The 17,306-nt window shown below is 46.2% G+C and overlaps 2 protein-coding genes across 2 annotated transcripts in view; one reads left to right on the forward strand and one right to left on the reverse strand.

Moving 5' to 3' along the window:
• Positions 1-6,178, forward strand: part of Muc4 (mucin 4, cell surface associated) — a 29,432-nt gene extending 23,254 nt beyond the window's left edge. Inside the window, exons 20-25 of the mRNA XM_031364604.1 lie at positions 54-276; positions 1,050-1,123; positions 2,158-2,228; positions 2,307-2,542; positions 4,526-4,688; positions 5,548-6,178. Of these exons, the coding sequence (XP_031220464.1) occupies positions 54-276; positions 1,050-1,123; positions 2,158-2,228; positions 2,307-2,542; positions 4,526-4,688; positions 5,548-5,743 (963 nt within the window). The 3' untranslated portion in view covers positions 5,744-6,178. The remainder of the gene's footprint in view (positions 1-53; positions 277-1,049; positions 1,124-2,157; positions 2,229-2,306; positions 2,543-4,525; positions 4,689-5,547) is intronic.
• Positions 6,179-14,146: 7,968 nt separating this feature from the next.
• Positions 14,147-17,306, reverse strand: part of Muc20 (mucin 20, cell surface associated) — an 11,744-nt gene continuing 8,584 nt past the window's right edge. Inside the window, exon 6 of the mRNA XM_031364679.1 lies at positions 14,147-14,215. Coding sequence (XP_031220539.1) covers positions 14,147-14,215 — 69 coding nt within the window. The remainder of the gene's footprint in view (positions 14,216-17,306) is intronic.

Raw genomic sequence — 17,306 nt, forward strand, 5'->3', positions numbered from 1 at the left:
GTGATGAGCCATGCTTCCCTAATGTGACCTGCATTCCTGGGAAGGGCTGTGAGGCCTGCCCTCCAGACATGACTGGAAATGGACGTCACTGTGCAGCTCTGGAGGACTCTTTCCTCTGCCAAAACCATACCTGTCCTGTGAATTACTGCTATAACCATGGCCACTGCGACATCTTTGGGGCTCCAGAGTGCGAGCCCACTTGTACCTGCCCCCCTGCCTTCACTGATAACCGCTGCTTCCTGGCTGGGAACAATTTTACTCCCACCATCTATAAAGGTATGGCTAACTGCTCCTGCCATGCCAGTCCCCCTTGTCTCTCATGTCTGGGAATGATGGGAAAACCAGTGTCTGAGACCCAAGTTCCTCAGAGGCACAGATCAGAACTGAGGTGAGTCTGTCCCAAATACAACCAGGAGACTACCGTCTTCTTTGTGGTGAGTTTGGGGCTGGAGGACATGGTGAGCACAGCTGTCCTAGTGTGAACCATGGGCCCCGCCATCTGCAGAGGACAGACCAAGGAAGTCTAGAGAGCATCTCCGTGCAGTGTGTGGAAGCTCCACCTGTCAAATGCTGTTGGCCTACTAACTTAGGCAGGAAACAGGGAGGTGCAAGTTCCAGCACAGAGAGGCGACTTCTGTGATAGTCAGTGGAGAGAGATCTGCTCCAAACTCCTAGCAAGAGGGTGGTATGAAATGGAGGAGAGGTAACCAACCTCGTGGCAAAAATTAGAACATCATAAGTTATGAGCTATCAGGAATGAACCAAAGCTTTATTTATTGGTATTTAATGTCTCTAGCAGTCAGGGTATTAATAATATTAAGCATGTATTCATAGTAATTCAGTCTCAGAGTTGTTATCTCAGGGAATAAAGAGGCTGGGTGGAAAAGCTCATGGTTACACAGAAGGCCTGGCTAGCACAGGAGCAGTGGGGTATTGGTTTTCAGTGACCTTGCCATGGTGTTTGGGGCTGTCTCTCGGAGCAGCACAGGGGAGATGTTGGATAAGTCTGGGAACCCCGTGGGCCTGAGATGGGTCTTCTTTATCTCCAGAGCTTCCCTTGAGGACCATCATACTCTCTCTCAGAGAGGATGAAAACGCCTCCGCAGCTGACGTCAACGCCTCGGTCAGTGCTGGGCTCCCAGTGGGAAGCAGATATTGAAAGGGCCCTACAGGGACCTTGCTGTAGCTTGCACATCCTTCAGCTACTTTAATTTCCCAAAGAGGGGGAGCCTCTTGCCCAGGGGCGGTTCAAGGGGCTAGGATGCCAGGAAGCTTCAGGATTAGAGACCACAGAATGTGTTAGAATCACCAGCTTGCCCTGAGAAGAATCTCAGTGGCACGTCACTCCAGTCTGTCCCTCTGGGTACCACTCATGATTCACACTCTCTGGCTACTATATGGCAGAAGTCACCTCCTCCCTGATTCCCCAGAGGGAACTGGAACTCCTCTGATACCATGTCCTTGTCTATACCTCCATGAAGCAAAGTAGCCAGATTAGTGAGTGGTGAAAACTCTAGACTCCTATCCACAGTAACTCGGAACTCTGTCCTGCCTCTCTCTAGAGCAGGAGCAATAATTAGACAAGCTATTTATAGCAGCTTTGTGTTTAAAAGTGAACGATAGTAAGTAGTACCAGTCAGTAGACTGTGTCAAGACCTAAATGATAATAGTGCAATGCACTCGGCACTGAAACACAACAGGCATTCAAAATGATTATTACTATTGATATTCTGACTGCCAGAAACGTTAAATCCCAATGAGTCAGGTCTGGTGACATTCGGGTGCTGCCCTCGACCAAAGGCTCTTTGGATATAACAGGTGACATTCCTGGCACCTGGCCATCTCTAGGGCTTAGCTGAACAGTTTGTGTTTCGTACATATTGAGGGGAGAGGGTGGGATCAGAGATGGAACAGAGGCGTTTGTCTCAGATGTTCCCCTGGCAATGTTGCAGCAGAGGAAGGGGAAGGATGCTACCATTCTTCACCCACTGAGTATTTATGAAGCAAGGACTCAGGCCAGCCTCTGACCTGGGCCTGGGTGTGGGAATGAGAGCAGCCTGGGCCCTACATTCAAAGCTGGGCGAGGCCTCTCTAATCCTCACTAGCCCTATATCCTCCCACACCAACAACCCCCCCCCCCATCTTCCTCCAATGTAGGTGGCGTACATACTAGAGAACCTGGACATGCAGGCTTTTTTCTCCAACAGCTTAGTGATACTGATGCGAATGTAAGTGAGGCTGTCCCCCATGGCTCCCCTCTCCCTCTCTTCTGCTCCTCAAACCCCCATTGTACCCCTCCCATACAGCTCTCCAGGAGCACAGCCTTCAAGCAAGTCTATTCATCACTGGAAGGTCACCTCCCACTTCAAGTACCGTCCCAGGGGCCCCATCATCCACTATCTGAACGAGCAGCTGATAGGCGCCGTGAGGGAGGCCTTCCTCCTCCAGGCTCAACAGGAGAGGCAGAAGAGGAGCGGAGGAGCCAGGAAGAACGTCCACTTCTTCCCCATCTCGAGGGAAGATATCCAGGACAGGACGGCCCGTGAGTCACTCTATCTTGGGGACAAAACAGGGATTTGTTGGAGAAGAGGAGAAAAGTAAATAGAGGGCCATGACAGACCTGCAGGGCTTGTCAACCCTTGGTAGAAAGTAGTGTGTGCAGGTCCTCGGCCGAAACAGGTTAAGTTAGCTTGGCTGTTTGCAAATCTTTGAGCAAAATTTAACATTTCCCACAACTATTTTTAGACTCAGAGCAGGGACAAAAGATGTTGCCAGTGGGCCCATGTGGAAATGTCACTGGTATTTATTCCAATCCTAGGCTGCCTGATGGCTTTAATGTATTTACTCATTTGCTTGTTTGGGTTTGGAGACAAGATCTAACTGTGTAGCTCAGGTGGGCCTCAAACTCCCAAACCTCTTGCACTAGCCTCGAAAGTGCGGGGGGGTTTTGGGGATAACACTACAGCATCCAGCTGGCTCCACTTCCTTTAGTAAAACCATTCATGCTATTCTTAAACTATCATCGCACTGAAAACACAAGGACCACACCTTGTCCTCCAACTGGAAAATCTTAAGCTGAGCATAGAGACTGGCAGGAGAGAGGACTCCTTCTGAAATGATGTGGTCCAACTCAAGTCAGAATTCATGGTCCCAGTGGTAAAATAGGATGGGGTTTCTGGCGGGCCCCTGGTTCTCTTAGGCAGGTAACAAGGGAGACAGAGGAACAGCCTCCTCCCTGGCTTCTAGAATGAAGCAAAGAATAGGGTAGGGACTACAGGTCCAGCACCTGAAGAGAGCTGCTTCTAGAATCTGGTTTATGCTTCCTGCCTCTTGGAGCAATAAAGTGAAGTTTCTCCAAACTACTGTGCATTTGGGTAGCTACAGTGGGGAGAGTAAAGGAGCAGCCCTGACTGTGTCCATTAAAAACAAAAAACCAACACATCTTGGCACCTGTGAAGCTTGTAGGGGGATCAGAAGCTCAATGAGAGCTTTGGCTGTGTAGCAAGTTTGAAGCCAATCTGGGCTACATGAGATCATATCAGAAAGAATGAAAGAAAGGAAGGAGAGCCAGGTGGTGGTGGTGCACACCTTTAATCCCAGTACTCCGGAGGCAGAGGCAGGCTACACAGAGAAACCCTGTCTGGAAAAACTGAGAAAGATGGGGGAGGGAGAGGAAGGGAGGGAGAGAGAGAGGAGGAAGGAAAGGAGGAGAGAGAGAGAGGGAGAGAGAGAGAGCAAGCTAGAGAAGAAGAAAACACAATGTTTATTATAGAAAGTTTAGGAAACATGCGGTTACAGAAATAAGACAGAAAAGAAAATGCTACTTTGTATTCTAATTTTCTTCTGCTATACCTTAGGAAATTTCACATATAGTTTTTTTAAAAAGGAATCAAATCATACCTATGTTTGGTACCCTCCACATTAAATAATAATAACTACATTACCTCAAATATTGTGTACCTACTCCCACTTGGCATACTATTTTTACAATGATCTTTTGGAAATCGGGTGTTTGTAACAAAGTTTAAGTGTTGTGGGGGTAGCTACTTCTTATTGAAGGTTTTCTATGCATCCGGCCCTGTCTCATACACTCTACATGCAGGGTCTCACTTAGCATCACAGTAGGTTAGGGCTGTTTTTATACTTTATTTTTAAAGGAACTGAGGCTGACTCAGGAAAAAAAAAAAAAAAAGCCCCTAAATCCTAACAGCGAGTGAGTGGGAGAGTCTGAGTTACAGCCCAGTTCTGGCTAACTTCACTCACTGCTGGCCTTTTCAGACCCTGTAAACTGCCATCCTCTTGGTAAAGCTGTACAGTAATTTATTCTTTATGCACTCTGACCCCTATTACACAATATTAATAGGATCAAGCACAGAGAACTGAATACCTAAAGCTGCAGGACTCTGAGCACTTGACCAGATGTTTCTCAGGATAAACACCTACCTAAAATTTGACTGGCTGACCAAAAAGGCATGAATTTATCTCTGTGGTTTGCTTACCCCATGTATCCTTTTCCTGCCTACAGTGAACCTAGATACACTGGACAAGCACTTCAGATGTGATGGCTACAAAGGCTACCACCTGGTCTACAGCCCCCAGGATGGCGTCACCTGTGTGTCCCCCTGTAGTGAGGGCTACTGTCATAATGGAGGCCAATGCGAGCACCTGCCAAATGGGCCCCAGTGCAAGTGAGTAGGGGCCTGGGGCAGGAAAACATAGTACTGGGGAACTCAGATTTGATGGGACACCACAGTAGGCCCAGGAAAGCAATGGCCCCTCCAAAGACATGACACTGGGATGACTCCCTAGTGGCTGGAGGACAAGAAGCAGAGAAAGTGGGCAGTGGGAGAGGGGTGTGTGGCATTCCTCTGCATGGAGGAGAAAGATGTGCTGGTCACAAAAGGTTATTCCAACCATTCCAGACATGGGGGAAACTGCACTGTAGAGAGAGGAGGCTCCAGTGGGCACCCAGGAAGTAAAATGCCAGGGTACCAGAGCCACTGAAGAATGGAAGCCCTCCAGACCTTGTGGAAAGGAATCAAGTATCTTGGCTGGTCCCAGTCCTGCCCAGGGGACTCAGTCTGGGGACACCCCTGAAGCTGGTTCCTTAGGCCCCCTCCATATATCAACAAACTGTGTCTTCCCCGAGGAGAGGACTCTAAGTCTGCAGGGACACAGGGGCTTGTTTTCCAGTGTCCCCTGTTTACTCTTATCCCACTCTTAGTCCAGGACTGGTCAAAGGAAGTGGGCTGAGTAGAGGTTGAAACTCATCCATTGAGAGATAAGGGGATGGGTTCGTGGCTGTGCGGGCACACATACCTTCATCTGCCACCCTCCTGAGCCATACTGATGGTGTAGAATGTGTTATCCAGACCTGGTTTTTAAGGCTATGCCTCCCTCCTTTGATTGGCGACCTCAATTCAAAATGGCCTCAGCTGCCTAGATCCTCTATCCAGCCGATAGACCTGCCTGTCCTGCATAATGACCTCTGGTCCCCAGGAGTGGAAGGCCTCCTCACTGACCACAACTTGTTCTCTCTGTCCCCAGCTGCAAATCCTTCACCATCTACACATCCTCGGGCGACCACTGTGAGCACCTAAGTGTGAAACTTGGGGCATTCTATGGGATCCTCTTCGGAGCCCTGGGTGCCCTCTTGCTACTGGGGATCTTAGTATTTGTGATCCTTCACTTCTGTGGCTGCTCCATGAACAAGGTCTCCTACCCTTTGGACTCAGAATTGTGAGGCCTCATCCCAGATGGGCATCTGCACCTAGGATACCTCAGGACCCACCCATCAGTCTGCCTCTGCTCTAGGGAGACTGGAAAGGGCCTGCTGCATGATGATGATTTGAGATTCTTCAAGAATGAGTATAAGGAGTGAAACCAGACTCTACCTGTTTAGTAGACCGGGGGTACAGGAAAAGGCCAGGATGACCAAATATACAGATGGATGGGTTCCTACACAGACATATTGAAAAGGAGGGTATTGCTTATATATGAGTGCAGACTGTGTGTATACACACACACACACACACACACACACACACACACATGCGCACACACCAGAGCTAATGGATGACTGGCTTTACATTTACCAAAATTTTTTTTACATATAAAACTCATTTATTCCTCATTAAGATCTATTTAAATAAAGTCTCTATCTTTTTATGTCTTCAAACCATGGATTCCATTCCTGATTTCTTCTGCTGGCTTAAGGGTTAGGCACAGCGTGTTCTTCCATTCCTCATAAATATAGTTGTGACCGTTGCATATTAGGCTGGGGGTGGGAAAGTCAGAGGGTGGGGCCCAGCCCTACCACAGCTCCCCACTGCCCCATGCTGGCTGCATCAGTGGCCACAACACTGGCTTGGTCCTTACTTCCTACTGTCTCATCCACCTCTACATCTCGGCCAATGCTTTGGGAGTACTTGTTTCCCAAAGATTTCTGGGCTGGAGCCTTGGTCCCTGGTACAGCCATGTTGGAGAGGTAAACCTTCAAGAGGCAGGACCTAGTACAAATCGATTAGGCTATGGAAATCACATTCAGGAAGATTGGAGTATTTACCAAAGGACTCCAGTTCTCCAGGGAGTGAGTTTTTATTATATGAGTGTAGCTTGCGCCCTTGGCCTCTTCTGCATACAGCAGACAAGTCTCTTTTCTGTTTCTCTGCCATTTGACTTAGCCAAAGGAACTTCACTTAGAGGCCAAAGAGATGAAGCCATTCAACCTTGGACTTCCAATTTCCAAACCTGTATCAGTAAGCACCTTGCCTGTTCAGGCCAAGTGCAGCTACAACACCTGTAATGGAATTTGGAAAGCAGAGGCAGGGGGGTGATTGCAAGATCCAGACCAGCAGGGCCTAAGCAAGATCTTGTCTCTTCCAAAGGAGCACTGTTTGCAAAGCACCTACCATGGTACACAACTTGGATTGTGCACTCTGCAAATAAATATTATTCTTGAAGAAAAAGGGGGTGTTGTTAGAGTTAGCAATAAGAAACAGAGGAGGCCCAGTTAAAATTAAGTTTCTGACAAGCTTCAGGCACAATTTTATAGTAAAAGGATGTTTCCCAAAATATTTAGGATATCCTTTTATTTTTTTTCTAATTGTTCATCTGAAGATGTAACACACTTGATACTATATATCTTGCCTAGTGGCCCTGGTCACAATTGTTGAGACAATGAGAGCTCAGAATAGGCCACTGACAGGGAAAGGAAGGTGTCCCGGGGACACTATGCTCTTCCGGCAGAGAACTACCTTTGTGAATGGCATAACTAGATTATGAACACATCCACATCTTCATGAGTTTACTTCTAGCTTTTAAAACTTGGCTTCTGTCACTTTGGCACCTGGAGTAAAAAAGGGACTAGTCTTCAGGGTGCTAGGCTTCTGGGAAAGGAGGCAGATGCTCACCAGTCCCAGCTGGTCACAAGCAGCAGAGACATCATGAGGAGCCACTGAGAGACATGGAGAACAACTGTCTGGGGCCCAAAATGCCAACCAACATCCTTGCTCATTTTTCTTTAAAGGAATCTTCCAGAACCTTCCTGTGGGCCGATGCAAGGAGCTAAATGTCCAGGACAACAAATAATGGCTGGCTGGCATGATACCTCACTTTAAGCTTCACAGACTAGCTAGTGATGTGATGTGATGTGTGCTCCTTTACAGACACTGCTTCACAAAGCTGGGTGGCCAGCCCTCTCTCGGGGGATAAAAGAAGAACTAAATGTCCAGAAGCTTTAGGAAATCTTGTTAGCAAAGTCCTTCATCTTACTGTTCTTCTCTTCACGGCTTTGGGGTTTTGTCGTCTCAGAGGTCATATCTAGTCACAGGTGACAAAGTAGGTTCATACCTGCTATCATCTTTATGGAGTGTGTGTGTGTGCGCGTGTACATGTACATGTGCCTGCAAAGGACATTAGGTGGCCTGCTGGCAAGGCCCAGGGATCCTCCTGTCTCTGTCCCATCCCTGGCAGTGCTGGGGCTTGCGTGTAGCTGTGGCTCGCTTTTATACGAGTGGTGAGGATCTGAACTGAAGTTGCCACACTTTTAAGGCAAGCTCTCTTATCCACTGATCCATCTCCCCATCCCCAGTGTTTTTACCTTGTCTCCACATACCTTCAGAATCTTAATGGCTGAGAATTTTTTCCACCTCCTTTTGCTTCTTGCTGATTCAGTGACATTATTCCTGCGAACCTTGATCCCCTCCTCCCTCCTCACACAATTATAATCACAAATATATATTTATATATGTAATGTTTATTTATATAATATATGATTTATATAATAAAGTATATTTATAATGACACATATATAACTATAATTTCCAAATACTTCCAATTGTTCTGTCCCACATTTTATAATTTTTTTCTGGCTTACTAGTAATCATCATCAACATTCTATGCACAGGTCCTTACATGTATGCAATTAATGTTAAATTATCCTCTGGCGTAGGTGTCACCAACTGAAGAAAGTACAAAGCAGGAGAAGAAAAAAGACTCAGTGTAGGGGCTTCATAAGCTAGCGGCCTTCCTCCACACTTTGTCACAGCACAGCCTGAGATGATAGCGAGTCAGTCAATGTCTTGATTGACTGTACTGCAGGGTGCTCTTTCCTTAGCTTTCAGAGCTCACTGCCCTAATTTCAGAGACATCTGCTCATAAAACCTGTCTTAGCCACTGTCATATTGCTGTGAGGAAACATCGTGTCTGAGGCAACTCATAAAGAAAGCATTTAACTGGGGACTTGCTAACAGTTTCAGAGGGCAAGTCCATGACCATCGTGGCAGGGAACGTGGCAGCAGGCAGACAGGCTTGGTGCTAGAGTAGTAACTGAGAGCTTACTTACATCTAATGCAAAAGTTAGAGGCAGAGAGAGCTCTAGACTGATGTTGGCATAGGCTTTGGAAACTCAAAGCCTACCTGCTCCCAGTGACACACCTCCTCTAACAAGGCCACATCTCCTAATTCCTCCTAAACAGTTCCACCAAGAACCAACCATGCAAAAATATGAGCCTACTGGGGGCCATTCTCATTAAAACCACCACATAACCCATTATCCATCTCAGGTACTCGGAACATTTGGGTGACCCTCTGTGTACCCCAGTTCTGGAACTACAGATATGAACAATAAACTAGTTAGTACTTATTCTGAACACAGATAATTCCAGAAACCTAAATTACAACATAGCATGTTAAGTGTTACAACAAAACTGTAAGCAAAGAGACCAAGAAATCATCTCCTCTCTCGGGAATCTGACAGACACATGAAAAGGTCTCATCTGAACGGGGCTTCTGAGAATGAATAGGAGTTTTCCAGGAGAAGGGACCCATGGAAGTGAGAATATTCCAACAGGAAGAAACCATGAGGGCGAGAACTCAAAATCAAATCAGGTGTTGCTTGGGAGCATGAGACACTCCTGCAGAAGGAGCACAGGATACAGGTTACAGGATACAGGAGTGGGCACTGCAGGCTGAGGCCACATCACGAAGGCTCTTGTATACCAAGCAGGTTGTCTGTCTTCTAAGTAACAATGGAATTTGGCTCTGATGTTGGAAAGGAAGTTGCTAGAGATAAAAGGAAAAGTAATTTGGAGGGAAAAAAAACAGTTTCATTTAAAAAAAAAAATAAGATCAAAAGTATCAAAAGTATTATGAACTTTCTTCCATGCTAATAAATAAAGCTCAAGTCCTCTGGTATGTTCTGAGCCATCCCTCCAGCCCCAAGCTATTTTATTTTTAATCACCTGTGTTGTGTGTGTCTGTGGTGAGGTATGTGCATGTGAGTGCAGTGCTCACTGAGGCCAGAAGAGGGCATCAGATCCCAATTTGGAGTTACAGGCAGTTGTGAGCTGCCTGCCATGGATGCTAGGGACCAAACTCTCATCCTTTGCAAGAGCAGGTCTTAACTGATGAGCCGTCACTCCAGCCAGGAATTCTTATAGACTGAATAAAACATTATTGTGTTTTAACATCTACCACAGCTAACTAAAGTGCCTCATTGGAATACCTTGAGGGTTTTTTGGTGGTTTGTTTTTGTTTTGCTTAGATTTTTTTTTTATTGGCAGTCATAACTAGTTCTATATAGATTTTTTTTCATTATTTTCTTGAAATAAACTAGGAAAATCTCTGGGTTGAAGGGATGTACATTTTCATAATTTATTCATTGTGAATTTCACACCATGTACCCCAATTCCACTTATTTCCCAGTCCTTCCATATCTGCCATCCTTGTAACCTCCCTGCCAAAAGAAAATTAACAAAACAAAACAAAACAATAACAACCCCTCACCATGGCAGCTGTGGTGTGCCACACACATAGTATACCCGTTTGTTCAAATAGCTTTACTTGCAAATGTTCATTGCAATCCATCTTTGGTCTGATTAGAGGCCCCAGGCTTCTGCTACACCATCAATACTGGACCCCCATGACTGCCCTCTGATATCCTGCTTTTTGCCCTGAGTTATGGAGATCCTGCAGTTTTGGATCTGCAGGACTGGCCTCTTCATGTGCTCCAGCAGCTGGTAGGTGTGGTAAATGTTGGAATGGGCTAGTCTGGGCCTGAGTGGTAACTGAGCTGGTCAGCCTGTCCGGTCTCTAGAGGCTACACCATCAGAGCCAGCTCTCCCAGGCTGTTAAAGGGGGCCCTAGCTAGCTCAAACCCCCTTTAACATCAGCAACATGCAGGCCACAGACATCAACGCAGACCCCTGCTGTGTGGCAGGGCTAGGATCCAGATGTGGCCCTAGGCAGCTGCATGGGCCCAGATGTCACCATGGCCTCAGGTAGAGTGCAGGCCGCTTGCATCAGGCCATTCCTCACTGCCATCGCGCCTCCAGGTCTACCTTTCTTCATAGTGCACAATGGCTCTGCTTCTTTTTCTTTCCCTCTCGCTACCATATACTTGCTCATCATGGTGGAGCCCAGCCTGCCCACAGCCCATTTTCAAGGCTTTAAATTGTCAAATAACTAGTCGAGTTTGCCTCAAAAATCCTGTACTAGTTTCATCCATGCTTAAAATACTTAATAACATACACTCACTTATTACAATTTTCATAAATCTTAAAAAAATTATAGGGTGGTGGTGGCACACGCCTTTAATCCCAGCACTTGGGAGGCAGAGGCAGGCGGATTTCTGAGTTCGAGGCCAGCCTGGACTACAGAGTGAGTTCCAGGACAGCCAGGGCTACACAGAGAAAACCTGTCTCGAAAAACCAAAAAATAAAAAATAAAAATAAAAATAATAAATAAATAAAAAAAAACTATTATCATTATAAAAAAAATTATAAATCCTTACCTACCTATGTGAAGCACAATAAGGACTCTCTAACTGTATTCGTTTACCCGTCTTTGGTAGCAGAGTCAAATTTTCTTTTCCATGGGAGGCGTCACATCCTTCCATCTGTGAGTGACCTCTTTGGCTGTGTGTCCATCTTTCTCTTGGCCTGCTGCTCTCTCTGTACAGTGAGGACATTCTGTTCTGGTTGAATGTGATACAATTTTTGTCCAAATGTGATGCAAATAGATTTTTTTTGTCCAGTCTTGTTATCTTTGTTGATGCTAAGCATCCCCTGCTAACTTTACTCTGTAGTAGGAGACTTTTTTAAAAAAATTGTCGTTTATTTTGTGTACTGGAAGCATGTGTGTGGAGGTCAAAGGATACCTTGAGGGAGCTGGTTCTCTATTTTCATAATGTGTGTCCCAGGAGTCAAACTCAGATCATTAAGCTCTGTAGCAGTGTCTTTACTCACTGAGGGTCTTCCAACCCCCAGAGACATCCTTGAATGCTCTCCTCACACACAGCATGGTCTCTCTTCTGTTTTAGGTACTCAACAAACACACCAAACAAACATACCAGCCTAAGAGTTTGAGTTATTTGCAACCACTCTATAAAACTTATGCCTGCCCCACACTGAGAACACAAGGAAGGCAGTTGAGTGCACACACGCACCCTTTGTTCAGAGCAACCCCAGAGCTGCCTGTTGTTTTTATTAACTACTTAACATATTCATGGAGAAGCTTTGTCGTGATTTCAATTCCGGGGTGTGTGTGTGTGTGGGGGGTGTTAGTGTTTTGCTCCTGCTGAGAACTTGCTCCAACACTGAGCTACATCCTCAACACACAAAGTACTGACTATGTGCAAAGAACTAGGGATGTCACAACGAGCAAAGGATGACATTATAATTGAAGGACTCAGGTGGTAAAGACAAATAAAAGAAATACATATTATATCAGGTATATCAAAGAATGGCAGTCCGTATGTAGCGTGAGAAGGGCATTGTGGGTAGAGTATACTGAGGAGGGGCAGAGGGAGGTGGAGAAGGAGGAGGCACTGAGCAGATGTCTGGAGGAGAGGCCTTCTAAACAGAGCAGTGCACACAAAGGCCCCCAAGACCCAAGATCTGAGCAGGCCTGGTGGGTGCCTCAAGGGAACAGCAAAGTCGCTAGCAGCTGACAGAGAGCAGGCGTACAGCGAGCAGGCGTACAGCGAGCAGGCTAGAGAGGCGGCTGCAGCAGTACCCATCATTCACCGTTCGTTCCTACAGGCTGTTGCCCAAACTTGGCTTTTCCTCTAAATGAAATGGAAGAGTATGAAGCACAGGCCTGCCACCTGTTACGAAAAGAAGTTTCCAGCTAATATCCAGGGACGAGACCCGGTGTTCAGGCGGGCGCAGGTACCAACAGGGAGTAACACTGGTGAGAGACCGTTGTAGCATCTCAGCCCACCTGAGTGATGGCTGTAGAGATGGCGAGTTCGTGGAGAGTGTGGAGTTCTGGGCATTGTTCGAGGAAGAGAAGCCGGTTGGATTTTCTTGTATAAAATGTGAGAAAGGAAAATGATTAATGGTTCTAAAGCTGAAGGGTGAAAGTGGAATGAGGGAGACGCAGCAAGTGAGATTAAGAACTTCAAATCTGGGAGCACTGAGTGTGCATGGTCCCCATGTGGGCAGGCAGAGTGAGCAGCTGGACATGCGCATTAGCACTCCCTGGATGCAAGCGCTGGTCTTGCAGGTTTTCTTCTCCACGCTACTTCACTCTTTCTCTTTCCTCTTTTGGGTTGAAATCTTAACCAAGGCATGCTTTTACGAGAGAAGAAAAACAAACTACATCTAACTTTAAAATAATGGCAGGTGAGCATGAGCTACGGCAAGAATAACTGCATGTTAACAGACTTTCTTTTAAACCTGTTTGAGCCAGTAACTTGATATTTAAACCAATTAGACATTCTCTGTGGTTCTCCCTCACTTGGACCAGGTTCTCCACGGTTCAGCTGACCTGAGATGAACAAATATGGTCCCTGCCCTGAGGGAGCTCTCTATGGTTTGGTTGTCTCTGGAAGGTCCCTGTGTTAAAAACTTGGTCCTTAGGGTAGTTCGTCAGTAGGTGGGAATTTAGGAGACAGAGCCCTAGGGGATGTGCCCTTGAAGGGGGTTGGGTACCTTAGCTCCTTCCTCTTCCTTTTATTCACTTTCTGAGCAAAAGACAAGCAGTTGGCACACCCCACCTCTACCCTATTTTGACTTGACCTGAAACCCAAAGCAGTGGGTTTGCCCTATTTTGATCTGGAACCATCTCAACCGTGAGCAGAAACAAGCTTTTATTATTATTATTATTATTATTATTATTATTATTATTATTAGCTGTTGATCTCATCTTTTGCTCTAGTGGCAGCTGACTAATTCAGAGCTCAAGGTTCAACAGGCTCCAGGGCAAGTCTTGGTAAAAATACCAAATCAAACCAGGCAACAGGAAATCACTCCCCAAATTCCTATGTAGTAAAAACATCTAAGGCACATGGGGTCCATTCAGATAATCTCTGAGGTCACACTGAGTGTCACTGAGTACAAAAGAGAAGAGCATGGGTGAGGAGTCAGGTCTCCCTTTACTGAAATACAATAATCAGTCAGAGGAGATGAAGGACATCACTGGAGACAGGCCAGCCTCTCCCCTTGCACATATACTCAGGCATAAGTGGACCAAGGTCTTGTGGTCAGGTACGGGGGAGGGCTCTTGAGCCAGCTGACCTTCACGGGAACCTCCTGAGGCCACAGCACAGAACCGTGACTGTGGTCTGTTGGTAGCATCTGGGCCTCGGTGGTATCACTTTTCTTCTGGCAGAGAGGCCATGCCTGGTTGCAGCTAGCATTCCTCAGCCCCTCCTGATGCTCAGTAAGGACATGTGGACAAGTGGCATGTGGGTATGCAGTTCACAGCGGAGCTGGAAAGCAAAATAACAGGTGGGCTACACATCTTATCTGCCCGGGAACCCATCGTAAGCCAAGGACGAGAAGGGACAGTTGGAGGGACATCCACAATGTTTCCTGGGCCTCTCCTGTGATGACAAGGACCACTTAACACTCACAGCAGCCATACCCCACAGGCACTCCTAACCCCATTCTAAAGATAGTATGGGCTGAAATAACTCACACAGCTAACTAGAACCCAGCCTCAGATCTGCCTGACTCCTGGGCCACTGGCCAGACCTCAACAGAAATCAATACACTTAACAAATTTCATAAAATAAAGAAATATAATAACAATAATGACAACAATAAAGGAATCAGCAGCAATCCCATGAGGCCGCACTCCTGTACCTCAGCTGCCTGATCTGATCCTGGCCTCCATGGTTGCTCCCTGACATCTGAAGCAGTTGCTAGTTGAGCTATCACTTCTACACCCCACTGTGGCCTATCTGTCCCATGAGGATCTCTGATTGCCATTTTTACGTTTGTGACAGACACCTGTCACCTGTCTGTCCTACATAAAACATTGATTTGTGGACAGAGATCCTCATAAAGAAGGTCCCAGTGGGCCTCCTGGTTACTAGAGAATCTAGAGAACCAGATATTTATTCCCTCTTAATGTCCCAGGGTAGGGATTGGTGGGTACAAGAGCCAAGCTTGGCTAATTGTATGCTCCTGCTCAGAACTTTGGCCCTGTAATCAGCAACCCAAAGATGATATCCCTGTGGGAACCCTCTGGGATGGTATGACACCCAGTGACAGTGAGCAGCAAGAGAACAGTGTCCCAGGAAGCATGTCCTCATGCTTGTCACAGCTGCTCTTCTGCCATTCCTTTGTTTCTGTGCATCTGGGGTTCTCTCTCCCCTTGTTTGCAAAGCAATGAGCTTTGCTTTCTTTTTTTTTTTTTTCCTCCCATCAATGTCACTGTAATTCTCAGAAGTTCTAAGACCTGAACATCTAAGATCTGAAACAAACTAGATCTGGGGCTGGGGTGGTGGCCCAGTGGTTAAGAGCACTTGTTGTTCTTGTAGAGGACCTGGGTTTGACTCCTAGCACCCACATGGTGACCCACAATCATCTGTAACTCCAGTTCCAGAGAATTTGATATCCGCTGTGGGTCTCCATGGGCACCAGGCATAGACATAGTGTACAGATATACATGCAGGTAAAATGTCCGTTCATATAAAATGAAGATAAAACAAAAATTAAATGTGGGGGTGGGGACATCTATTTACATTATGAAAAGAGAATAGAAGAAAAAAAATCAAAGGAGCCAGACAAGACCAGAGACTGACAAATGGCTTCTTTTGTATTCACCAAGGGATCCTACCAGCAGGGATAACAGCAACTTCTACTCTGTAATGCCAACCACCTTACCTGTCTATCCTGGCAGCAGGGGTATGCCCCTATTATAAAGCTGCTGGTCAGCACCTCTTTGGGGTCCATTCCTTTACTAGGCGACATGGAGCATGAACTAATGTGACCCTCACTGACCATGAAAGGTGTTGGCTGAAGTCTAAGACATCTGGCAGAGCAGGGTGGTGGTGCCGTTATCTTAGGTGGTACACTAGGTCTATCCTCACTGTTCACGATATGGGTGGAATTGGACACTTCACGAGACCAGCACTGAGCTAGGCCTGTGACATTTATTAGCTGACCCAGTCTAATCTTCCAATCATTCATAGCATCCCCAAGAGCCTTGACCCCAGAATTTTACTAATGGTCTAGGAGTAAGAGAATTTCCCCAAATTGGTATTCAAAGACACCACAATCTTCCTCCCTGCCTGGATCGTATCTCCAAGGGGTTTTATACCTAGCATCCCTATTAATGTCTTTCCCCATTTGTGATATTTTTTGAGATTGTCTATCATGGTAGCTGTGACGTTAGGTTTGTCAACTTGATGCCATCTAGAATCACCCAGGAAGAGTCTCAACGAGGCATTGTCTGGATCAGGTTGGTCTGTCTGTGCAAGGTTGTCTTAATAACTCAGTTAATGTGGGAAGACCTCGCCCACTATTAGAAGCACCATTCCTTTGGCTTGCGTACTGGACTGTACAAGAGTGAAGAATTTAAGCACACTTGTATTCGCTTTCTCCTCTGTAGTGGATGTGCTATAATGAGCTGTTTGCAGTGCCTGCTGCTTCGACTTCCCTGCTGTGGCAGTTTGAATGAAAATGATTAGGGTTAGGGTTAAGGTTAGGGTTAGGGTTAGGGTTAGGGATTTGAATATTTGGTCCTCAGTTGATGGAATTGTTTGGAAAGGATTAAGAGATGTGATGTGGCCTTGTTAGAGGAACTGGCTTTTCAAAAGCCCATGGCATTCCCTATTAACTCCCCACCTCATGTTGTCTCAAGATATGAGCTCTCAGCTACTACGCAACGCCATGCATGCTTGCCTGCTTCCACGCTCCCTGCTATGATGGTCATGATGCTAACCCTCTGAAATTGTAAGCCTTCAATAAACTCTGTCTTCTATAAGTGATCATGGTGTCTCATCACAGCAATAGAATTCTAAGTTAGAAATAAACCCTTTTGGGCTGGAGAGATGGCTCAGCAGTTAAGAGTGCCGACTGCTCTTCCAAAGGTCATGAGTTCAAATCCCAGTATCTACATGGTGACTCACGACCATCCATAATGAGATCTGATGCCCTCTTCTGGTGTGTCTGGAGACAGCTACAGTGTACTTACATATAATAAATAAATAAATATTTAAAGAAAGAAAGAAACAAACAAACTCTTTCTATCATAAGTTGACTTTTGTTAGGTTGTTTTCTCCCTGCAACAGACATGAAACTAGGACCGTGACTGTAGCAGACCAATGAGGGCAGGCATGTGGATTCGGGGATAGGGAAGAGGTTTTGTGTAGCTAGAGCTGTGATAAGCCCCTTCCACAATGTGATGGTTTGTATATGCTCTGTCCAGGGAGTGGCACTATTAGAAGGTGTGGCCTTGTTGGAGTAGGTGTGTCACTATGGGTGTGGGCTTTAAGATCCTCACCCTAGCTGCCTGGGAGTCAGTATTCTGCTAGCAGCCTTCAGATGAAGATGTAGAACTCTCAATTCCTC

Source organism: Mastomys coucha, unplaced genomic scaffold (assembly GCF_008632895.1).
Source record: "Mastomys coucha isolate ucsf_1 unplaced genomic scaffold, UCSF_Mcou_1 pScaffold12, whole genome shotgun sequence".
Classification (NCBI taxonomy): domain Eukaryota; kingdom Metazoa; phylum Chordata; class Mammalia; order Rodentia; family Muridae; genus Mastomys; species Mastomys coucha.